This window comes from Tachyglossus aculeatus, chromosome 6, assembly GCF_015852505.1.
Source record: "Tachyglossus aculeatus isolate mTacAcu1 chromosome 6, mTacAcu1.pri, whole genome shotgun sequence".
Classification (NCBI taxonomy): domain Eukaryota; kingdom Metazoa; phylum Chordata; class Mammalia; order Monotremata; family Tachyglossidae; genus Tachyglossus; species Tachyglossus aculeatus.
In genome coordinates this window covers 11,769,970-11,794,643 of record NC_052071.1, presented here as the reverse complement: position 1 = coordinate 11,794,643, position 24,674 = coordinate 11,769,970, and the positions used below count along the sequence as shown (strand labels likewise).

The window sequence follows — 24,674 nt, the reverse complement described above, 5'->3', positions numbered from 1 at the left end:
CTTCTCTGGGCCTCTGTTCTCCCATCTGCAAAAGAGGGAAGGTCAAAGCTCTGGGCATGAAGAGGTGGGCTGTGTGACTAGGAAAGGATGGGGAGAAATTGGAGAGGAGACCCCTGGCCCTCATCCTACCTCTGGCCTGGAATGCCTTCCCTCCTCACATCCGCCAAACTAGCACGCTTCCCTCCTTCATTCAATCGTATTTATTGAGCGCTAACTGTGTGCAGAGCACTGTACTAAGCGCTTGGGAAGTACAAGTTGGCAACATATAGAGACAGTCCCTACCCAACAGTGGGCCCTTCAAAGCCCTACTGAAAGCTCACCTCCTCCAGGAGGCCTTCCCAGACTAAGCCCCCCTTTTCTTCTGCTCCTCCTTCCTTCCCCATCGCCCCAACTCTCTCCCTCTCCTCTACCCCATCCCACAACACTTGAGTATATACATACATATTTATTATTCTATTTATTTTATTAATGATGTGGATATATCATTCTATTTATTTATATTGATGCTACTGACGCCTGTCTACTTGTTTTGTTTTATTTTATTGCCTGTTTCCCCGTTCTAGACTTTGAGCCCGTTGTTGGGTAGGGATTGTCTCTATTGGTTGCTGAATTGAACTTTCCAAGCGCTTAGTACAGTGCTCTGCACTCAATAGATGCGTTTGAATGTATGAGTGAATGAAAGGACAGAGGAGCTAGGACTCCAGAAGTTTCCAGAGAGGGTTGGATGCATTTAAGGAAGGATCCAGAGAATATAGATGTGCTCGGTCAAAAATATGGATTGGAGAGTGGCCCATGGTGGGTTGCTGGAGGGAGAGTCTGGTGAAAAGAGGGGAGAGTGAGGTGGGGGTTGGATGATCTGTGCTGGGTCACTGGTGGGAAAGTCAAGGATGGAGGGGGAGAATGAAGGGAGTTGGATAATCCATGCTATGTCACTGGAGGGAAAGTGAGGGATGGAGAGGGGAGACTAAGAGGAGGTTGGACGGTCCATTTTGGGTCACTGGCGGGAAAGTCAAGGATGGAAAGGGAAAGGACAGATAGGAGTGTACTCTCCCAAGCTCCTAGTACAACGCTCTGCACATAGTAAGCGCTCAATACATACGATTAACTGACCGACTGTCTGAGTGTTGGAACTCAGACTCAGAGAAGCAGTATGGCTCAGGGGAAGAGAGCCGGGGCTTTGGACTCAGAGGTCATGGGTTCAAATCCCGCCTCCGCCAATTGTCAGCTGTGTGACTTTGGGCAAGTCACTTCACCTCTCTGGGCCTCAGTTACTTAATATGTAAAATGGGGATGAAGACTGTGAGGCCCACGTGGGACAACCTGATCACCTTGTATCCCCCCCAGCACTTAGAACAGTGCTTTGCATATAGTAAGCGCTTAATAAAAAAACAACAACTCTGGGCTCCAGGAGGCCAATTGTCACACAGAGTAACTCCCAGGATCCTACAGGCTCTGCCAGTGGCTAGGCTTGACTTCAGGTGTGTGAGGTGACCAGTAGCCTCGGTTAAGGGCGGCCAGTGTGACTTCAGAGATGCCTCAGCAGAAGCGGCCTCAGAGAAGCCCAGTTTCACAAAATGCTGTGCATTACGTTCTGTGGCATGAAGAGGTGATGTCAGGCAGAAGGTTGCGAGCAGCCCTTCCGGCTCGTCTCAAGGCGGGTGAGTGTCGGAAGGCGATCTGGGCCAGAAGATGGCCATTTTCCCTCTACCTACACCGAGGCGTGGTCCAGAGCGCTACGCGGAAGGAAGTTCCGGCTCGGGAGGGTTGTCAGAGTTTCGCAGGGAAGCATTAGACGTTGTCAGACTCGGTAGGGCAGGGCTGGGGTTCGGGCCTGGAGCCTGGGGCTGGGGGAGAATGGTCTTTCCGGTTCGCGGATCGTGAGGGAGCCAGGTCGTGGAGAAGGCGGTGTCGGCTGAGTTGGGAGCCCCTTCTGCCCCATCAAGGGGAGGCTGGACCAGACATGACTGAGTTGCCCATTCCCCACAGACCCCAAGAAGCCAGCTGTGCCCATGCTCCCCACTGCAGGGCAGGAGACAAAGAAGACAACACTCTGGCCAGGTGAGTCTGGGGCTCAGTCCAGGGGGCTGCTGAGGCTCAAGATAGGCCTGCTGTCCCTCTGGCTTGTGTCTGGGCTCATTCGGAGCAGGTTGAGTTCCCTGAGGGCCTGGGGTGATCTCTGGTTTCAGCTGAATAATAATAATAATAATAATAATAATAATAATAATAATAATAATAATAATAATAATAATAGCATTTATTAAGCACTTACTATGTGCAAAGTACTGTTCTAAGCGCTGGAGCCGGTAGGGAGGAGGCCCAGAGGTCTGCCCCATCCATTCATTCATTTAGTCATTCAATCATATTTATTGAGCACTTACTGTGAGCAGAACACTATACTAAGTGCTTGGGAGAGTACAATAGAACAATAAACAGACACATTCCCTGCCCACAGTGAGTTTACAGTCTATAGGAGGACAGATATTAATATAAGTAAATTATAGATATACACAAAAGTGCTGTAACAATAATAATAATAATATTAAGTGCTTACTATGTGCAACGCACTGTTCTAAGTACTGGGAGATACAAGGTGATCAGGTTGTCCCACTTGGGGCTCACAGTCTTAATTCCCATTTTCCAGATGAGGTAACTGAGGCACATAGAAGTGAAGTGACTTGCCCTAAGCCACACAGCTGAGAAGTGGTGGAGCCGGGATTTGAACCCATGACCTCTGACTCCAAAGCCCGGGCTCTTTCCACTGAGCCACGCTGGGGGGGATGAATAAAGAGAGCAAGTCAAGGTGACGCAGAGGAAGTGGGAGAAAAGGAAAGGAGGGCTTAGTCGGGGAAGGCCTCTTGGAGGAGATGGGCCGGTTTTGAAGCTGGGGAGAGAAACTGTCTGTCGGATACGCGGCATTCCAGGTCAGAGGTGGGACGTGGGGGAGAGGTCGTCGGTGAGATAAGACGAGATCGAGGTACAGGGGGAAGGTTAGCCCCACGTACTCAGGAGTCGGCATCCTGACCTCCCCGGGGCACACAGGAGTCTGCCAGAGCCCATCCAAAGGTTGAACTCTCACCTGGAGTTCAAGCAGGGGTGGGAACAAGGCTTTCCGGGGTGGAGTGGGGCTGGAAAGATTGGTCCAGGGATTGAGAGAAGGAAAAGGTGGGCAAATTGGAGGAGCGAGGGAGGGCACTGCCCAGGCCAGCCCTGATGGTCTGCTTGGCCTGGGCAGCCTAGGAGGTGAGCGGGTATCAGGGGTCTCAGGTATCCACCCAACCCCTCCTGGGCTGGGAGGGAGTATTTCAGGCAGGGGCCGTTCTTTCAACCGTATTTATTGAGCGCTTACCACAGAACACTGTACTAAGTGCTTGGGAGAGTACACAAAAGAGTGTAACAGGCCCATTCCTTGCCCACAACGAGCTTACAGTCTAGAGGGGGAGACAGTCTCTGGAAGCAGCTCTCCAGAATCCCAGAGGGCCAGTACAGCCACGGCAGCAGTTGTGATGGCAGTGTCTCCTCCAGCTCCCCATGGACCCCTCCCTACTCCTCTCCTTTTTCTCCTCTTCCTCCTCCTCCTCCACCCCCTCAACCTTCCCCTTCTTGTCCCCTCCCTCTCTCAAATCTCCATCACCCAGACAGGGGAGCTTTTTTGAAAATTGTATTTATTAAGCGCTTACTATGTGACTGTTCTAGATACAAGCTAATCAGGGTGGACACAGTCCGTGACCCACATGAGTCTTCACAGCTGTAATCTCCATTTTACAGACGAGGTAGCGGAGGCACAGAGAAGTAAAGTGACTTGCCCAAGGTCACACAGCAGACAGCTGTGTAGTATCCAGGTCCTTCCGACTCCCAGGTTTATCCATTAGGCCACACTGCCTAAACTCTGGACACCTAAACTCTGAACGGGGCTGGTGAGGGGCCCCTGTCTTCTACGGTGGTGCATTCTCTCGCTCTTAGAACAGTACTCCGTTCACGATAAAGAGAAAGTCCACGCGGTCCAGAGTCTATGCATAATAGATATCCAGTACAGCAGTACGTAGTAGACACCCAGTGAGAAGCAGCATGGCTTAGTGGAAAGAGCCCGGGCTTGGGAGTCAGAGGTCGTGGGTGCCAGCTGTGTGACTTCGGGCAAGTCACTTCACTTCTCTGTGCCTCAGTTTCCTCATCTGTAAAATGGAGATGAATGTGAGCCCCACGTGGGACAAACTTATTACCTTGTACCCGCCCCACAGTGCTTAGAACAGTGCTTGGCACATAGTAAGCGCTTAACAAGTACCAACATTATTATTATTATTATCTGTAAAATGGGGATTAAGATTGTGAGCCCCACGTGGGACAACCCGATTACCCTGTATCTATCCCAGCGCTTAGAACAGTGCTTGGCACATAATAAGCACTTACATCATTATTATTATGCCAAGCGCTTAGTACAGTGCTCTGCACACAGTAAGCGCTCAATAAATACGATTGAATGAATGAATGAATGAATAAATACGGCTGAATGAATGAATGAACCCATGACCTTCTGATTCTCAGGCCCGGGAGGGTGTGCCCAAGGGATTGTGGATGGATGGGCGATCATGGGTACAATACTGATGTCCCTTTACTTGTTTTGATGTCTGTCTCCCCCCTTCTAGACTGAAAACCCATTGCGGGCAGGGATTATCTCTCTTTATTGCTGAATTGTACTTTCCAAGCGCTTAGTACAGTGCTCTGCACACAGAAAGCGCTCAATAAATACGATTGGAATGGAATGGAATTATTATTATTGATAAGATAAACTCACCAAAAACAGTAACAACGGTGAAGCCAGTCCACTGCTGAGGAGGTGGGGGGTGGGGGCTGGTAGGCCTTGGGCGACTTCCTTCTGCAGGTCAGGACATTCCCCAGCTCAAATACAACTACAGGAGAAGCAGCATGGTGCAGTGGCTAGAGCACAGCCTGGGAATCAGAAGGTCATGGGTTCTAATCCCGGCTCCGCCACTTACATTGGGGTATTTAAGTGCTTACTATGTTCCAGGCACCGTATTAAGCGCTGGGGTAGATACGAGCTAATCACGTTGGACACAATCCCCGTCCCGCATGGGGCTCACGGTCTTAATCCCCATTTTACGGATGAAATAACTGAGGCCCATTGAAGCGAAGTGACTTGTCCAAGGTCACACAGCAGACAAGTGGCAGAGCCGGATTAGAACCTGATTCCCGGGTCCATGTTCTATCCATTAAGCCACACTGCTTCTCACATTCATTCATTCATCCAATCGTATTTATTCATCAATCATCATCATCAATCATATTTATTGAGCACTTACTATGTGCAGAGCACTGTACTAAGCACTTGGGAAGTACAAATTGGCAAAATATAGAGACAGTCCCTACCCAACAGTGGGCTCACAGTCTAGAAGGCTCATAGCATTTCCCCCTCCCTTGGGCCAGAAGCAGCGTGGCTCGGTGGAAAGAGCCCGGGCTTGGGAGTCACAGGTCATGGGTTCTAATCCCGCCTCTGCCCCTTGTCAGCTGGGTGACTCTGTACGTCAGTTACCTCATCTGGAAAATGGGGATGAAGACTGTGGGCCCCACGTGGGACAACCTGATGACCCTGTATCCGCCCCCCCCCAGCGCTTAGAACAGTGCTTGGCACATAGTAAGCGCTTAACGGATGCTATTATTATTATTATTATTATGAGTCTTTATTCATTCATTCATTCATTCAATCATATTTATTGAGCGCTTATTATAGAGACAACACTTTGCCAACGCACATTAGAGCCAAAATGAACCCGCTATTGGGTAGGGACTGTCTCTATATGTTGCCAACTTGTACTTCCCAAGCGCTTAGTACAGTGCTCTGAGCACACAGTAAGCGCTCAATAAATACAATTGAATGAATGATTGAATGAATGAAAAGTGTAGAAATCTGCGGGGAGGAGAGAGCCCCCTAGTGGTAGAAGCCCCTCATTGCAGTCTGATGACAGGACTCGTTCATTCATTCGTTCGTTCAGTCCTACTTACTGAGCGCTTTCTGTGTGCAGAGCACTGTACTAAGCGCTTAGAAAGTACAATTCGGCATCAGATAGAGACAGTCCCTGCCAAACAACGGGTCCACAGTCCAGGAGGGGGAGACAGACAACAGAACAAGAACAGCACTTAGAACAGTGCTTGGCACATAGTAAGCACTTAATAGATGCTATAATTATTATTATTATTATTATTACTATTATTATTATTGTGAGTCTTTATGCAGGAATTATAGAGACAACACTTTGCCAACAAAAATTAGAACCAAATGTGTAGAACTCTGCAGGGCGGAGAGAGCCCCCTAGGGGTAAAAGCCCCTCACTGCAGTCTGATGACAGGACTCGTTCATTCATTCGTTCCTTCAATCCTACTTATTGAGCGCTTTCTGTGTGCTGAGCACTGTACTAAGCGCTTTGAAAGTACAATTCGGCATCAGATAGAGACGATCCCTACCCAACAACGGGTCCACAGTCCAGGAGGGGGAGACAGACAACAGAGCAAGAACAGTGCTCAGAACAGTGCTTGGCACATAGTAAGCGCTTAATAGATGCTATTATTATTATTATTATTATTATTAGAGTCTTTATTCATTCATTCATTCATTCATTCAATCGTATTTATTGAGCACTTATTATAGAGACAACACTTTGCCAACACACAGTAGAGCCAAAATGAGCCCGCTGTTGGGTAGGGACCGTCTCTATATCTTGCCAACTTGTACTTCCCAAGCGCTTAGTACAGTGCTCTGCAGACAGTAAGCGCTCAATGAATACTATTCAATGAATGAATGAATGAAAAGTGTAGAAATCTGCAGGGCGGAGAGAGCCCCCTAGGGGTAGAAGCCCCTCATTGCAGTCTGATGACAGGACTCGTTCATTCATTCGTTCGTTCAATACTACTTATTGAGCGCTTTCTGTGTGCAGAGCACTGTACTAAGCGCTTAGAAAGTACAATTCGGCATCAGATAGAGACAATCCCTGCCCAACAACGGGTCCACAGTCCAGGAGGGGGAGACAGACAACAGAACAAGAACAGCGCTTAGAACAGTGCTTGGCACATAGTAAGCGCTTAACAGATGCTATTATTATTAGTAGTAGTAGTAGTCTTTATGCAGGAATTATAGAGACAACACTTAGCCAACAAGCGCTTAGTACAGTGCTCTGCACACAGTAAGCGCTCAATAAATACGATTGAATGAATGAATGAATGAATGAATGAATGAATGAATGAATGAACAAAAATTAGAGCCAAAAGTGTAGAAATCTGCAGGGCGGAGAGAGCCCCCTACGGGTAGAAGCCCCTCATTGCAGTCTGATGACAGGACTCGTTCATTCATTCGTTCGCTCAATCCTATTTATTGAGCGCTTTCTGTGTGCAGAGCACTGTACTAAGCGCTTAGAAAGTACAATTCGGCATCAGATAGAGACGATCCCTACCCAACAGCGGGTCCACAGTCCAGGAGGGGGAGACAGACAACAGAACAAGTAGGCAGGCATCAGTAGCATCAAAATAGATGAATAAAATTATAGCTATATACACGTCATTAATAAAATAAAAAGAGTAATAAATATGTACAACTATACCCAAGTGCTGTGGGGCGGAGAAGGGGGTAGAGCAGAGGGAGGGAGTGGGGGTGACTAGGAGGGGAGGAGGAGCAGAGGAAAAGGGGGGGCTCAGTCTGGGAAGGCCTCCTGACTCCTCCCAGAGCCCCAGAGGCCCCAAGGATGCCTGAAGCTTGTTTATGACAGATTAAATCAACCAATTCATAAATCATTGGCATTTATTGAGATTTTACAGTGCGCAGAGCGTGAGAAGCAGCGTGGTGTAGTGGAAAGAGCAAGGGCTTGGGAATCAGAGGTCGTGGATTCTAATTTATTCATTCAATTGTATTTATTGAGCGCTTACTGTGTGCAGAGTACTGTACTAAACGCTTGGGAAGTACAAGATGGCAGTAACCCAACTTGATTCTAATCCTGGCTCTGCCACTTGTTAGCTGTGTGACTTTGGGCAAGTTACTTAATTTCTCTGTGCCTCAGTTCCCTCATCTGTAAAATGGGGATTAAGGCTGTGAGCCCCACATGGGACAGCAAGTCACTTAACTTCTCTGTGCCTCAGTTCCCTCATCTGTAAAATGGGGATTAAGACTGTGAGCCCCACGTGGGACAACCTGATTACCTTGTATCTCTGCCAGCACTTAGAACAGTGGCACATAGTAAGCGCTTAACAAATACCAGTATTATTATTATTATTATCTTAAGAGCTTGGGAGAGTATGTACCACAGGGTTGGTAGACACGCTCCTTGCCCACAACAAACTTACAGACTAGATGGGGAGACGGACATTATTATAAATGAATAATGATATGTAGAGAGAAACAGGAAACAGCATGGTGTAGTGGATAAGAGCACAGGCCTGGGAATCATGAAGTCATGGGTTCTAATTCTGGCTCTGCCACGTGTCTGCTGTGTGACCTTGGGCAAGTCACTTCATTTCTCTGGGCCTCAGTTACCTCATCTGCAAAATGGATATTGAGTCTGTGAGCCCCACGTGGGACAGGAACTGTGTCCAACCCAATTTGCTTATATCCACCCCAGCGCTTAGTACATAGTAAGCGCTTAACAAATACAATTATTATTATTGACTGTAAGCTTGTTGTGGGCAGGGAACGGTTCTGCTAATTCTGTTGTATTGTGCTCTCCCAAGCGCTTTATACAGTATTCTGCACATATTAAGTGCTTAATGAATACAACTGATTGAGATATTTATTTATGTATGTATATATGTATTATGTATTATAATATATAATACATAATAATGGCATTTATTAAGTGCTTATTACGTGGAAAGCACTGTTCTAAGCGCCGGGGAGGTTACAAGGCGATCAGCTTGTTCCAAGGGGGACTCACAGTCTTCATCCCCATTTTACAGATGAGGTAACGGCGGCACAGAGAAGTTAAGTGACTTGCCCAAAGTCACACAGCGACAATTGGCGGAGCTGGGATTTGAACCCATGACCTCTGTCTTCAAAGCCCAGGCTCTTTCCACTGAGCCACGTTGCTTCTCCATTTGGCAAATACCAAATACCCAGAGGTCACAGATCCAAAAGTGTCGGAGATGTAGAATGGAGAGTGACCTGGGGAAAAGAGGGCTGAATCAGGGAAGGCCTCTCGGAGGAGATGTGATCTTAATAAGGTTTTGAAGGTGGGGAGAGTGGTGGTCTGGTATATATGGCTCTGCTTCCTGTCCCTCAGCTCAGATAGGGCCTGACTCGCCTCCCCGTTTGGCGTTCGCAGTTGTTGGGGACAAACTGGGCCACGTCACCTCTCCGTTAATGCAGCTATTGAAAATAATAATTAATAATAATGATGGTATGTGTTAAGTACTTACTATGTGCCAGGCACTGTACTAAGCAGCGAGGCGGATACAAGCAAACTGGGTTGGGTTCAGTCCCTGTCCCACGTGGGGCTCACAGTCTCAATCCCCATTTTACAGATTCATTCATTCATTCATTCAATCGTATTTATTGAGCGCTTACTGTGTGCAGAGCACTGCACTAAGCGCTTGGGAAGTACAAGTTGGCAACATATAGAGACGGTCCCTACCCAACAGTGGGCTCACAGTCTAGAAGGGGGAGACAGAGAACAAAACAAAGCATATTAACAAAATAAAATAAGTAGAATAAAAATGTACAAGTAAAATGAATAAATAAATAGAGTAATAAATACGTACAAACATATATACATATATACAGGTGCTGTGGGGAAGGAGAGGGGGAGGAGGGGGAGAGGAAAGAGGGGGCTCTGACTGGGAAGGCCTCCTGGAGGAGGTGAGCTCTCAGTAGGGCCTTGAAGGAAAAATATGGAACGCTTCACGAATTTGTGTGAAGTTACCTCACAGATGAGGTAACTGAGGCCCAAAGAAGTGAAGTGACTTGCCCAAGGTCACACATGTTATTTGATTCATTCATTCGTTCATTCAATAGTATTTATTGAGCGCTTACTGTGTGCAGAGCACTGTACTAAGTGCTTGGGAAGGCCAAGTTGGCAACATATAGAGACGGTCCCGACACAACAGTGGGCTCACAGTCTAGAAGGGGGAGACAGACAACAAAACAAAACATATTAACAAAATAAAATTAATAGGATAAATATGTACAAATAAAGTAGAGTAATAAATACGTACAAACATATATACATATGTACAGGATTCATTCATTCATTCAACCGTATTAATTGAGCGCTTACTCCATGCCTGGGGCATATTCCACCAACCCAGGCAGGACTACCAAATCCCAAACCTTCATTCCACCCGCTTCCTCTGGAAAGTGCTAATGGGGATGAAACTAGTTTTAAATCCTATAGTCAGTCAATCGTATTTGTTGGGCGCTTACTGTGTGCAGATCACTGTACTAAGAGCTTGGGAGAGCAGACTAAAGCAGGATAACAGACACATTCCCTGCCCACAATGAGCTTACATTCTAGAGGGGGAGACAGACATTAATAGAAATAAATAAATGAGATATGTGCCAAAGTGCCTTGGGGCTGAAGGGGGATGAGTAAGGAGAGCGAGTCAGGGTGATGAAGCAGGGAATGAAAGAAAAGGAAAGGAGGGATTAGTCAGGGAGGCCTCTCGGAGATGTGGAAGGAGCCCAGGCTTGGGAATCAGAGGACCTGGTTTCTAATCCTGGCTCTGCCACGTGTCTGCTGTGTGACCTTGGACAATTCACTTCACTTCTCTGTGCCTCAGTCCCCTCATCTGTGAAATGAGGATTAAGACTACGAGTCCCACGTGGGACGTGGACTGTGTCCAACCAGATTAACTTGTATCTACCCCTGCGCTTAGTACAGTGCCTGGCACATAGTAAGCATTTAACAGACACCATTAAAAAGGGTTTAGTTGCCAGAGGAGAGGGAAGAAAGGGAGAGATTGAATTGAATGAAGAGAGAATGAATTGAATGGAGTTGAATGCGATTGAATGAATAAATGAATGAAGGGGCAAGTCAAAGCAGCGCAGGAGGGAGTGGGAGAAGAAGAAGGGGAGGGCTGAGTCAAGAGGAGGGGGAAGAAAGGGAGAAAAGGAATTTACCTTGTGCTTCAAGGGGGAAACACAGAGGGTCTCTCAAGGAAGCCCCACTCTTTATGAGTTCACAGTGGGTCCTCTGATCCCCCCCAGTCTCCTTGCCCACTAATCTAAAGCATAGAAGAGGAATAACTCGTGGTTCTACATGCAAGACTCAGTTCGCCCACCCCTCCTTGGCGGGGCTGTGAAATGACCCGTTCAGCACAGAGTCCACTGGGACCCCACCCCCCGAATTTTCACACAGGCAATGGCTAGCCATCGCCCGCAGGAAACATATGCAGGACCATGACCTGCCCCCCAGCCTTAACCACTTCCCTGTTGCCCTAGCAACTCACCCCACCACCCCAGCAGCCCCACCTGGGGAAGCCACGACAGAGATCCCTAGCAACCCCTTGGAGGAAAACACCTGGCCAGGTAAGAGTGATGCCAGAGCTTTGCCCCTCCCACGCCTCTGTGCTCCTGAAGGCTGAGCCGTTGGCTCTAGGCTGGGATCTCCAAGCTCTCCGGTGCTGGGGGAGATGCCACTTCAAACATGTATGTCTGTGTCAAGTTGGCGGGGATCCTTCGGTCCTCCAGCTCTGCGTTGTTCGGTCCCAGGTGGCCACAGGCCTCCAGGCCCAGCCCTCCCCTTCCCCGCTGTCTAATTTCCCCTCAGCTATTGCTCCCTGCGCGGCCCCTCTGCAGCGCTGAGCCCCTGGAGGCCTCCGAGCCAGACACGGGCCCCCCACGCAGTTCGTGTCCAAGATAGCATTTGGTGCATATAGGTGTCTAGTACACTGCTCTGCACATAGCCGGGGTCCAGGACAATGCTTGATACACACAGGTGTCTAGTACACTGCTCTGCACATAGCTGCGGTCCAGGACAGCGCTTGATACACACAGCTGTCTAACACATTGCTCTGCACATAGCTGGGGTCCAGGACAGCGCTTGATACACATAGGGGTCTAGTACATTGCTCAGCACATAGCTGGGGTCCAGGACAGCACTTGATACACATAGGGGTCTAGTACATTGCTCTGCACATAGCTGGGGTCCAGGACAGCACTTGATACACATAGGGGTCTAGTACATTGCTCAGCTCATAGCTGGGGTCCAGGACAGCGCTTGATACACACAGGTGTCCAGTACACTGCTCTGCACATAGCTGGGGTCCAGGACAGCGCTTGATACACACAGGTGTCCAGTACACTGCTCTGCACACAGCTGGGGTCCAGGACAATGCTTGATGCACACAGGTGTCTAGTACACTGCTCTGCACATAGCTGCAGTCCAGGACAGCGCTTGATACACACAGCTAACACATTGCTCTGCACATAGCTGGGGTCCAGGACAGCACTTGATACACATAGGGGTCTAGTACATTGCTCAGCACATAGCTGGGGTCCAGGACAGCACTTGATACACACAGGTGTCTAGTACACTGCTCTGCACATAGCTGGGGTCCAGGACAGCACTTGATACACACAGGTGTCTAATACACTGCTCTGCACATAGCTGCAGTCCAGGACAGCACTTGATACACACAGCTGTTTCATACATTGCTCTGCACATAGCTGGGGTCCAGGACAGCACTTGATACACATAGGGGTCTAGTACGTTGTTCAGCACATAGCTGGGGTCCAGAACAGCACTTGATACACACAGGTGTCTAGTACACTGCTCTGCCCATAACTGGGGTCCAGGACAATGCTTGATACACACTGGTGTCTAGTACACTGCTCTGCACATAGCTGGGGTCCAGGACGGCGCTTGATACACACAGGTGTCTAATACATTGCTTTGCACATAGCTGGGGTTCAGGACAGCACTTGATACACATAGGGGTCTAGTACATTGCTCTGCACATAGCTGGGGTCCAGGACAGCACTTGATACACATAGGGGTCTAGTACATTGCTCAGCACATAGCCGGGGTCCAGGACAGCACTTTTTACACATAGAGATCTCAGTGGGAAGAGTCCGGGCTCATGAGTCAGAGGTCATGGGTTCAAATCCCAGCTCTGCCAATTGTCCACTGTGTGACTTTGGACAAGTCACTTCACTTCTCTGGGCCTCAGTTACCTCATCTGTAAAATGGCGATGAAGACTGTGAGCCCCACGTGGAACAATCTGATCACCTTGTGTCCTCCCCAGTGCTTAGAACAGTGCTTGGCACATAGTAAGTGCTTAACAAATGTCATCATTATACTACACTGCGCTGCACATAGCTGGGGTCCAGGACAGCACTTGATACACACAGGTGTCTAGTACACTGCTCTGCACATAGCTGGGGTCCAGGATAGCACTCTGTACACATAGGTGTCTCCAGTACAGTGTCCTACACACAGCTGAGGTCCAGGACAGCATTCGGTATACACAGGTGTCTAGTACAGTGCTCTGCATGTAGCTGAGGACGAGGACAGCCCTCTGTACTTACAGGTGTCTAGTACAGTGCTCGGCACAAAGCTGCGGTGCTGGAGAGCACTCTATACCAAAAGCCACTCAATCAATTCTGTTGATGATGATAATCAATCATATTTATGGAGCGCTTTGTGGAGAGCACTGTACTAAGCGTTTGAGAGTAGACCATAATAATATGACTGGCATAATCCCGGCCTACAAGGAGCTGTCTGTCTCCCCCTTCTAGGCTGTGAGCCCATTTTTGGGTAGGGACTGTCTCTAAATGTTGCCGACTTGTTCTTCCCAAGCGCTTAGTACAGTGCTCTGCACACAGTAAGCGCTCAATAAATACGATTGAATGAATGAATGAATGAGAGGGGGAACGATGATGAAAGAATGCCAAGCTAAATTCCCTTGAAACAGTAACAATAATGCCAGCCCCCAAATGATGGTCGCCCCAGTGGCCCGACTTTGGGCAAGTCACTTCATTTCTCTGTGCCTCAGTTACCTCATCTGTAAAATGGGGGTGAAGACTGCGAGCCCCCCGTGGGACAATCTGATCAATTTGTAACCTCCCCAGCGCTTAGAACGGTGCTTTGCACATAGTAAGCGCTTAATAATAATAATCTTCTAGACTGCGAGACCACTCTTCTAGACCGTGAGCCCACTGTTGGGTAGGGACCGTCTCTATATGTTGACAACTTGTACTTCCCAAGCGCTTAGTACAGTGCTCTGCCCACAGTAAGCGCTCAATAAATACGATTGATTGAAATAGATGCCATTATTACTGTTATTATTATCTGCAATAGCTGGCACAGGTCTCTGTTGCCCCCCTGCCCACCCCAGAGCTGGCAGCTGGTCTGTGGGGTCCACTAAGACCTCGATGGCTTTTTCTGTCAGCGTGTCTGGCATCTCCAGTCCTTTTCATTCATTCGTTCATTCAGTCGTATTTATGGAGCGCTTACCATGTGGCAAAACACTGTACTAAGCGCTGGGGAGAGTATGCTACAATTACAAACAGACACATCGCTGCCCACCATGAGCTCACAATCTAGAGGGGGAGACAGGCATTGATATTCATTCATTCCTTCATTCAATCGTATTTATTGAGTGCTTACTGTGTGCAGAGCACTGTACTAAGCGCTTGGGAAGTACAAGTTGGCAACATTAATATGAATAAATAAATAGAGAAATGATTAAATTAGAGGTATAGACAGATACATACATATGTGCTGTGGGGATGGGAGGAAGGATGAAAGAACTGTGAGCCCGTTTTTGGGTAGGGATTGTCTCTATCTGTTGCCTAATTGTCCTTTCCAAGCGCTTAGTACAGTGCACTGCACATAGTAAGCGGTTGAATGAATTGAATTGAATGAATGAATTGAATTGAATTGAATGCGATTGAATGAATGAATGAATGAATGAATGAATGAATGAAGGGGCAAGTCAGAGCAGCGCAGGAGGGAGTGGGAGAAGAGGAAGGGAGGGCTGAGTCAGGGAAGGGTTTTTGGAGGAGATGTCCCTTCAGTTAGGTTTGGAAGTGGGGGAGAGCAATCATATTTTCCTTTCCTAGCCAAGAAATAGACCATGGCTCTCTCAGGATCACATCTGGAGAGTTCCCAGTCCTCTACCAGTCTCGGCTATGGGAGGGAAGTCAAGCAGAGGCCTACCCATTCCATCCCTAGCTTGGCCAGTGGCTAGCCAGTGGAAGGCCATCTGCTACAAGTCAAAATTCCCCTGTGCCGGGCAGCGGAGGTACGGGAGAGAGTCGAGGACAGAGACTTGATAAGCTATTTCCAGATTTTTCCCAAGAAAACTCTACGGATCCACTGCCAGAATGATTGCTGATGGAGGCGGGGCGTTCTGGGAGAGATGTGTCCGCGGAGTCGCTATGGGTCGGAGATGACTCGAAGGCATAAGAGGTCACCCAGAGGGAACCCCTCCAAGGATCCTAGCGCCTTCAGTCATTTCTGACTGTTATTAGGAGTGATTTTTACTCATTCACTCATTCAATCATATTTATTGAGCACTTACGTGGGCAAAGCACTGTACTAAGTGCTTGGAAGAGTGCAATATAACAATAAACAGGTGGAATTCACTGCCCGCTATGAACTAGTGCTCCGAATAAGGGAACCCCTGAGCCGCCAGCCCTAAAACCGCTGCTGTGACCCAAGATTTTCAGATTCATACGATTGTATTTATTGAGCACTTACTGTGTACTAAGCGCTTGGGAGAGTACAATATAACAACAAACAGAAACATTCCTGCCCACAAAGGGCTCACAGTCTAGAGGGGGAGACAGACATTAATATAAATAAATGGATGGAATACACAAATAAATTACACACACACATATATTATATATCATATAACCTCCCCCACCCCGACCCTACCTCCTTCCCCTCCCTACAGCGCTTGTATATATTTGTACAGATTTATTACTCTATTTATTTTACTTGTACATATTTACTATTCTATTTATTTTGTTAATGATGTGCATGTAGCTATAATTCTATTTATTATATATCATATAACCCCCCCGGTCCTACCTCCTTCCCCTCCCCACAGCGCTTGTATATATTTGTACAGATTTATTACTCTATTTATTTTACTTGTACATATTTACTACTCTATTTACTTTGTTAATGATGTGCATGTAGCTATAATTCTATTTGTTCTGACGATTTTGACACCTGTCTACATGTTTGGTTTTGTTGTCTGTCTCCCCCTTCTAGACTGGGAGCCCGTCATTGGGTGGGGACCGTCTCTATATGTGGCCGACTTGTACTTCCCAAGCGCTTAGTACAGTGCTCTGCACACAGGAAGTGCTCAATAAGTACGACTGAATGAATGAATTCTGAATTTATGTATATACATAAATACATATATATATATATATATACATCAATTCAGAATTGCACCCCAGAGGGTTTGGAAAGCCCCTGTGGCCCAGATAGCCAGTTCTGATACCAGAGGCAGGGAGTTTTTTCCCTTCCTGCCCTCTTCTCTGAAGCAATTGCTGTATTCCTGCATTCCTGGCAGCTGTGAGCTCCACTCCCTCCGCTCACAGAGAAGCTAGGACTTAAATTAGGGAATAGGAGGGGCCAGGGCCAGATGAACTCAAGTCAGCCCTGGGGCCGGACCATCCTGTCACGTCACCTGCAAAGCGGGCAATGCCTCGTGCAGCCGTGCGTGAGGAAACTATGGGAAGCACATCATGATGTTGCCATCCCAGAGACTCCGACAGCCCGGCGGCCGAGATGACGAGTGGTCTGGCTGGGTTCTCAGGGGCAGCGGGAGTTTGAAGGACCCCCGCCTGACCACTTGTGTCTGTGAAAGGCTACTGGTCACCCCCGGGCATGTCTGCCCACTTTCCCCCAGCTGCGTAACAGATACAACTCAGGATCGTGCTCTTCTTTCTCACACTGCTGCTGTGCTGGAGGCCCATCCCCATCCCAAGAGCCTTTTTTGCCTAAGGGTCTCCCAGGTTCTTCTCGGGGTGGCTGGGGAGGAAACCCCTTCCAAGCAAACACCTTGACCTTCAGGCTCAGAGGCCACTGACCTTCTGCATCCCTATTGCCATAGTAACCCTCCGGCCACACATGGAGAATGTGACCAGGACAACCAGGATGACCTCAGCTCCTGGACCCCCCTGGGGGACCAGTGTTGGACCTGGTAAGGACCCTGCCATTCATAGTTACTATTCTATTTATTTTGTTATTGATGTGCGTATAGCTTTATTTCTATTTATTTTGATGACTTGACACCTCTCCACATGTTTTGTTTTGTTGTCTGTCTCCCCCTTCTAGACTGTGAGCCCACTGTTGGGTAGGGACCGTCTCTATCTGTTGCCAATTTGTACTTCCCAAACGCTTAGTACAGTGCTCTGCACACAGTAAGTGCTCAATAAATACGATTGAATGAATGAATGAATGAATTCAATCATACTTATTAAGCGCTTACTGTGTGCAGAGCACTGTACTAAGTGCTTGGGAAATACAATACAACAGAGCTCTGAGCTCTGAGCTCCGTCTCCCCAAGCGTCACCCACCAATTTAGCCAAAGGATCTCAAAGCACTTTTATCCCTCCAACTCTGTCTCCCTAAGTGGCACACAGGAATCGTACTCTTTAGGCAAGGGATCTCAAAGCACCTTTATTCCTCCAACGCAACCGTCCGACCCCTTGGATGTTCTTCATGGGCAGTGGACATTTTGGAAAGGTCAATTTCGAATGTTACCGGCGTAGTGTGCCCCACAAACTGGCCATATGAGTAAGGTCAACAGGGGGAATGATTTCTGGGGAGTGACAGGGGGTCCCCCTTAGCCCAGAACCCTTGAGGTGCAGTCCTGTTGGCCCTCGCATTAATCTGGTTTAGTTCCTGTAAGATGTCTCAATAGGACCTAAAAAGTCCTTAGCATTCAGAGTAAACGTTTCCAAATCAATCAATGAATGTTGGCTGAAAGCATCAGTGCACTTGAGCAGCCTTTTCAATGTCCCTCACGTCTGAACCTGGTAACCAATCAATAAATCGTATTTACTGAGCACTTACTAAGTGCTTGGGAGCGTACAAGAGCCAGGCTCCAAGAAAGCAGCTCATCCTGCGACCCCTGTCCCCCTCAGCCTGTTTCCATGGACACCCATTGCCCCCCCCCCCCCCCCCCCCCCCCTCACCAGGCGACTCTGCCCTACCTGTCCTGGTAAAATCCTGGCACCCTCAGAGACAGGGCTGGAGCCATTTCCAGGGGGGTGTGGGCCCTGCCGGAATCCCGAGGTTGGGCATCTCGGCTCCCAGATGCCATCCCATCTGATGGCACCCAGGCAGGGCTCCCAGGCCCGTGGCAGAGCGGAAGCAGAGAGGGGACTTTGGGGGGACTTTTGGAGGAGAGGGCACAAGGTCACCACATTCTAGCTAATTCCCCCGGGTGGCAGGGGACTCTTTTCCAGCCCTTGCCACCTTGGGATTGGCCAAGCATGGCTGCTTGACTTTGGGGACAGTACGGGAGTGGGGCAGCTGGTGGGAATTCTGTCCTGGGAAAATCCGATGCCACCCCTAGTACCTCAAGGCTCATATAACCTCCAGCCACCTCTCTCCCCTCACTGATTTCCCTTCTCTCTTCCTGGGGGCTTTCTTGTCATTCATTCATTCAATCGTATTTATTGAACACTCACTGTGTGCAGAGCACTGTACTAAGCGCTTGGGAAGTACAAGTTGGCAACATATAGAGACGGTCCCTACCCAACAGCGGGCTCACAGTCTAGAAGAATTGTCCTGTCCCTGCCTCCTCCTCCTCACCCTTGCAGGATTTTCAGGATTCTAGGTTGTTCTTGGAGCGGAAAGAGCGCTGGGGTGGATACAAGAAAACTGAGTTGGACAATGTCCCTGTCCCATAAAGGGCTCACAGACTTAACCCCCATTTTACAGATGAGCTAAGCGAGGCACAGAGAAGTGAAGTGACTAGCTCAAGGTCACACACAGAGAAGTGGCAGAGCAGAGATTGGAACAGTCTAGAGTGGGCTCTAGACTGTGAGCCCACTGTTGGGTAGGGACTGTCTCTATATGTTGCTAACTTGTACTTCCCAAGCGTTTAGTACAGTGCTCTGCACACAGTAAGTGCTCAATAAATACGATTGAATGAATGAATGAATGAATGAACCCAGGCCCTTCTGACACCCAGGCCTGAGCTGCGGATCTCTTCGAATTTCCCAACTGATATACCCTTCTCCTTCCCACAGGTCCGGCCTCACTGAGCCCCGAGGGCCACGTGGGCCACCCGGGCGCTGCCAGCGAAAAGACAGGTAGGAGGGCAGCCCGGGAGGGCGAGGTGGAGGTTACCCCACACCACTCAACTTTGCCCGTGCTTTCTCCAGAAGCTGGTGAAAGGGTGGCAGGTGATGGGGAGTTTCCAGCCCAACCAGATATTCTCCAAGGAGGCCTCCAGGCTGGGCCTTCATTCATTCATTCGTTCATTCATCCATTGAATCATAATTATTGAGTACTTACTGTGTGCAGAGCACTGTACTAAGCGCTTGGGTCTCTGGGGCTCTCCAGCCTAGGGGCTAGAAGGGAGGTCAGAAACATCAGGCCCCAGGAGACACCCTCCGCCCCCCCCCCCCCCAGTCCCACCCCACGGATGAAACCCCAGAGGTTTCTCTCCCTAGGTGGCTTGGGTCTGCCCTTCTTCGCCATCATCCTCATCGTAGTTCTGTGCTGCGCGTTGCTGTCCACTCTGGTCTCCATACTGTTCTGCAGGCGCAAATCACAAGGCGGTGAGTAGCTGGGATGGCTGATACCCGATACCTTTTTTTCTTTTTGTGGTATTCATTAAGCGCTTACTATGCACCAGGCACTGTTCTAAGCATTGGGGTAGATACGAGGGGAATCAGGTTAGACACAGTCCATGTCCCACATGGAGCTCACAGTTTTAATCCCCATTTTACAGATGAGGTAACTGAGGCGCAGAGAAATGAAGTGACTGGTCCAAGGTCACACAGCAGACAAGTGGCGGAGCCGGGAATAGAACCCAGGACCTTCTGACTCCCGGGCCTGGGTTCTATCCTCTTCTCGATCGCAGTCTGGCCCAGGTTCCCTCCTGGTCTCAGGCAGAGTTGCATTCCCAGGAAGTCCATTCTCAATGCCAGGGAACACGGGCCCACTGAAGACAGTGTAGACATGGCGCAGAGACAGATCTTGAGCAAAGGAAATCTAGATGGGCAGGGGGGGAGTCAAAAAAATTCCCAGGTCATTTGGTCCCCCTGCACCAGATAGGTGACCTCTCAAAGCACCTGTTTGAATAACAATAATAATCATAGCTGTGGTATTTGTTAAGCTATGAGCTATCAGTTTAACTATGAGCCAAGCACTGAGTAGATGCAAGGTTATGCAAGTTCCATGTGGGACTCACATTCTAAGTAGGAGGGAGAAGAGGTTTTGAATTCCTAGTTTCCAGATGAGGGAACCGAGACCCAGAGAAGTGAAATGACTTGCTCAAAGTCACACAGCAGGTACACTCACACCCCAACCTCCCAGGTTATTAGAGGAGCAAAGTGTGTGGGTTTTGTTATAGGAAGAAATCATGGAGGTGGCATATGAGGGGGAAAGGTGATTGAGTGCTTTAAAGCCAATGGTAAGGAGTTTCTGTTGAATACAGAGGTGGATGGGCAACGATTTTGAGGTTCTTGAGGAGTGGGGAAACACGGACTGAACGTTTATGTAGAAAAGTGATCCAGGCAGCAGAGTGAAGTGTGGACTGGAGTTGGGAGAGACAGGAGACTGGGAGGTCAGCAAGGAGGCTGATACAGTAATCAAGGCAGGATAGGGTACGTGCTTGGATTAACATGGTGACAGTTTGGATGGAGGGGAAAGGGAGGATTTTAGCAAAGTTGTAAAAGTTGAACCAAAAGGATTTGGTAAACAGTTTTAATATATGAGTTGAATGAGAACGATGAGTTGAGGATAAAGCCGAGGTTACGGACTTGCGAGACTGGGAGGATGGTGGTTCTGTTTACAGTGACAGGAAAGTCGTGGGAGGACAGGGTTTGGGAGGGAAGATAAGGAGTTCTGTTTTGGACATGTTAAGTCTGAGGTGTCGGCAGAACATAGAAGTAGAGATGTTCTGAAGGCAGGAGGAATTGAGATTGCAGAGGTGAGAGATCAGGACTGGAGATCTAGATTTGGAAATCATTTGCATAGAGATGGTAGTTGAATCCACAGGAGTGAATGAGTTCTCAAAGGAAATGGGTTTAGATGGAGAATAGAAGGGGATCCAGAACTGAGCCTTGAGGGAGTCCCACAGTTAGGGGGTGAGTGGCAGAGGAAAAGCCCACCAGTGATTGAGAATGGCGGCCAGAGAGATAAGAGAAGAACTAGGAGACGACGATGTCAGTGAAGGCGAGGTTGGGTAATGTGTCCAGGAGAAGGGGCTGGTCGACAGTGTTGAAAGATGCTGAGAAGTCAAAGAGGATTAGGATGGAGTAGAGGCCGTTGGATTTGGCAAGAAGGAGATCACTGATGACCTTTGAGAAGGCAGTTTCTGTGAAGTGAAGGGGATGGAAGCCAGATTGGAGAGGGTCAGGGAGAGAACTGGAGGGGAGGAAACTGGAGACAGCAGGTGTAGACGGCCCACTTGAGAAGTTGGACTGGAATGGTAGGAGGGAGATGGGGTGATAACTGGAGGGAGCCGAGGGGTCAAGGGAGGGTTTTGATAAGATGGGGAGATGTGAGTGTGTTTGAAAGCAGTGGGGAAGAAGCCACTGGAGAATGAACAGTTGAAGATGGCGGTCAGGGAGGGAAGAAGGAACGGGGCAAATACTTTGATTAGATGCAAAGAGATGGGGTCATAGGAGGAAGTGGAGTGAATGGATTTTGAGAGAAGGCAGGAGTACTACCAGAGTGATCGCTGATGGAAGTGGGATGTTCTGAGGGAGATGTGTCCATGGCATCGATATGTGTCGGAGACGACTTGACGGCATAAGACAAGACAAGGAGATCTCCTTTTGAGGTACTGCAGCCCCTAAGCTCCCAGCCCTCTGCTTCTCTGCCCCCACTCAGCTATTCAGGCATCTTTCTTGGGGCTGGGGGTCGAGGGGAGAGGGACACCCGCTCCCACTCTAGGCTCTGTCTTTGCGCCCGGTCACATAGTAATAATAATGGCATTTATTAAGTGCTTACTATGTGCAAAGCACTGTTCTAAGCGCTGGTTATGACTGTGGCCTCCACACTGAGCTGTCCGTGGGCTCACCCTTGGTATCTTTCCCTTTGCAGGGCACATTTATGATGTGGCCAGGTAAGTCTTCAGGCCTCTCCTCCCAGTCCATTCTCTGTGTCCCTGGTTCTGTCCTTGTATCTCTCTCTGTCCCTGTCCCTGCCACCGCCCCCAGCCCTTGTCCGCAGGACCTCTGGACTGCCAGGAGCCAAGAGATATGGGTGAGAGGTCCTCCCTAATGCCAGGGCAAGGGGATCCAGTGGGGTTTCAGCCAGAGTAGCAGCGGCCTTGTCCGGTGACCTCAGCTGAGCCGCACATGGCTAACACTGCAACCTCTGCCAGACCCCATTTCTGCCCCAGAAAGCTTATTCATTCATTCAATCAAATTTATTAAGCGCTTACTGTGAGCAAAGCACTGTACTGGCTGCGTAGACACCCACGGAGAGATCCGCCCATGACTCCCGCCCCCTGCTCACCTTCCTGTTTCTCACCCCTGCCCCCGTGCTCAGGCTGAGCAGTGCAGGTGGGCCCCAGGTCAGCATCTACAAGGGCGCGGACCATCCAGAGGCAGAAGCAAACGACTACACCACGGCACCGGAACCTCAGCCCGTGGCCGGAGGTGACTATGCCCAGCTGCTGCCCACCATCGAGTCAGAATACGAGCTGGCAGAAGGCGGGAAGATCTGAGGCTGGCAACCTGGAGCTGCCACCTGTCCATCCAGGCTGCCGTGAAGTTGGAGAGGACACGGCCCTCCGCTCCCACCCTCCACCCCCTATCACCGTCCAAGCCCCCACCTTCTCCCACCGCCCCTCACCGCCCTGCCTGGCCCAAGACCCCTGGGGCGGGGGTGAGGCCAGGCTGGACTTTCTATCCTTTGCTTCCTCTCTGAGCAGTCCAGGAGTCTGCGGACCCCAGACCCGCCTGTCCTCCAGGGCAACCCCCGCCGGCTGGCACCATGCACTAAGCTAAAGTCCTGCTCTGGAACGGGGAGCAGGGACACAAAGCCATCAGCTTCATCCTGTGCCCATGCTGGGCAGGAACCAGCCCCGCATCCGCACTCAATAAAAACTGGAAAACCCAGTGGTCCCCTGCCATCCCCAGTGCCACGCAGAGCCACTTGAAGGCATGCTATTCTATGGGGGACAGGACCCGGCTGGTCTGCCGGCATAGGAAGCAAAATTCTGGACCTTCCCACCCACGTGGCTGAGGTGCTGGCTAGCAGACAGGGAGCCAGGGGCCGGGCCGCGGCTTCCCCGGACCCCGACTGTTAGCCAGGGCCTTGTGCAACTCATCTCCTGCTCCCCATCCTCAGAGAGAGCCAGTGGTGTTCAGATCCTAGCTCAAACTGACTCTCTATCATCCCACAGCAAGAGACACCCATTGCGTGACTAGGGCTGAGGTTATTGGCCAGGGACCCTCAGACCCTACCCCTCTGGTGGACAAACCCAAAGACCAAGAGACAGCCGACCCCAAGGACCCCTGCCCCACTGTCTGATTCACACTAGCCCCGCGGTTCATGGGAGCACTGCCTAGAGGGTGGAGCGATCTTGGTCACTTTCTTCTCCCCCGGCACCATTCACAGTGCAGGCTAAATAGGTGCTCATGTGTTATGTATGTAGGAATTGGGAATCATGTAGGATCACATCTGGTAGTCATGGTGAGGGCACAGGTCAGCCCCCAGGTGATCACCTCCATCTCCATCCCCCTGGGTCCCTCCTCAATTTCCAATTCTCAATATTTTCTTGGGCCTCCTCTGTTCTTCCCACACAGTCCTGACAATGATCTGGCTGCCCAAGAAATGATCCCCCTTCAACTCAACATTGTCTCTAGATCTCCCTTGTGCTTTGCAACCAGGTAGCTGGTCTCCCTGGAAATAGGGAAACTCTCCCTATCAGAGGTACCTCCAAGTTCCCGGCTGCTCCAAACACCTCCCCATCCCAGTCTGAAGGCCCTGCTAAGTCACTCTTCCAGCTCCTTCCCGACCCCAAGGGAGCCGGATTCCTGGGGTGGAATGGTGGTGGTCGTGGTGGAATGGTGGAATGGGGATTTGGGGGTTTGGAGGGCAGGGAAGAAAGGAGATGAGTGATACCATTGTAGCTGCTGCCTTTCCCTGCCACTGGCCCCTGGACAGAAACAGCCCTCTGGATGCCAGCCCCAGACACCCAAGACGGGTGAGGTTTTCCTCCTCCTCCTCCTCCTCCTCCTCTTCCTCCTCCTACATCTTTCCAGCTTCCTCCACTTCCTAACCTCCCCACCACTGCTCATTCTCCTCCATCTCTTCCTCTCCCTACCAATAATTATGATGTTAATTAAATGCTTACTCTGTGCCCTGCCCCAGGGGAGATACGAGATTGTCAAATTGGACACAGTCCTTCCCCATATGAGGTTCACAGAGGGTGGCAGAATGAGAATGCTATCCCCATTTTACAGAGAAGGAAACTGAGGCAAAGAAGAAGTTAAACAACTTGCCCAAAGTCGTCCAGTAGGCGT

General features: G+C 49.5%; 1 protein-coding gene and 1 non-coding gene across 3 annotated transcripts in view; both read left to right on the top strand.

Annotated features, from left to right (window-relative positions):
- VSIG4 (V-set and immunoglobulin domain containing 4) overlaps positions 1 to 24,674 on the top strand; it is a 32,979-nt gene extending 8,305 nt beyond the window's left edge. Inside the window, exons 4-9 of one of the 2 annotated variants that reach the window (XM_038748432.1) lie at positions 1,987 to 2,058; positions 17,066 to 17,155; positions 19,215 to 19,277; positions 19,641 to 19,748; positions 22,243 to 22,264; positions 22,693 to 24,674. In XM_038748432.1, the coding sequence (XP_038604360.1) occupies positions 1,987 to 2,058; positions 17,066 to 17,155; positions 19,215 to 19,277; positions 19,641 to 19,748; positions 22,243 to 22,264; positions 22,693 to 22,870 (533 nt within the window). In that variant the 3' untranslated portion in view covers positions 22,871 to 24,674. The remainder of the gene's footprint in view (positions 1 to 1,986; positions 2,059 to 17,065; positions 17,156 to 19,214; positions 19,278 to 19,640; positions 19,749 to 22,242; positions 22,265 to 22,692) is intronic. The other variant, XM_038748433.1, reaches the window with a different exon arrangement.
- On the top strand, positions 15,071 to 15,207 carry LOC119930222. The gene has a single exon (XR_005451709.1). It is a non-coding gene; the product is annotated as a small nucleolar RNA SNORA7 (small nucleolar RNA).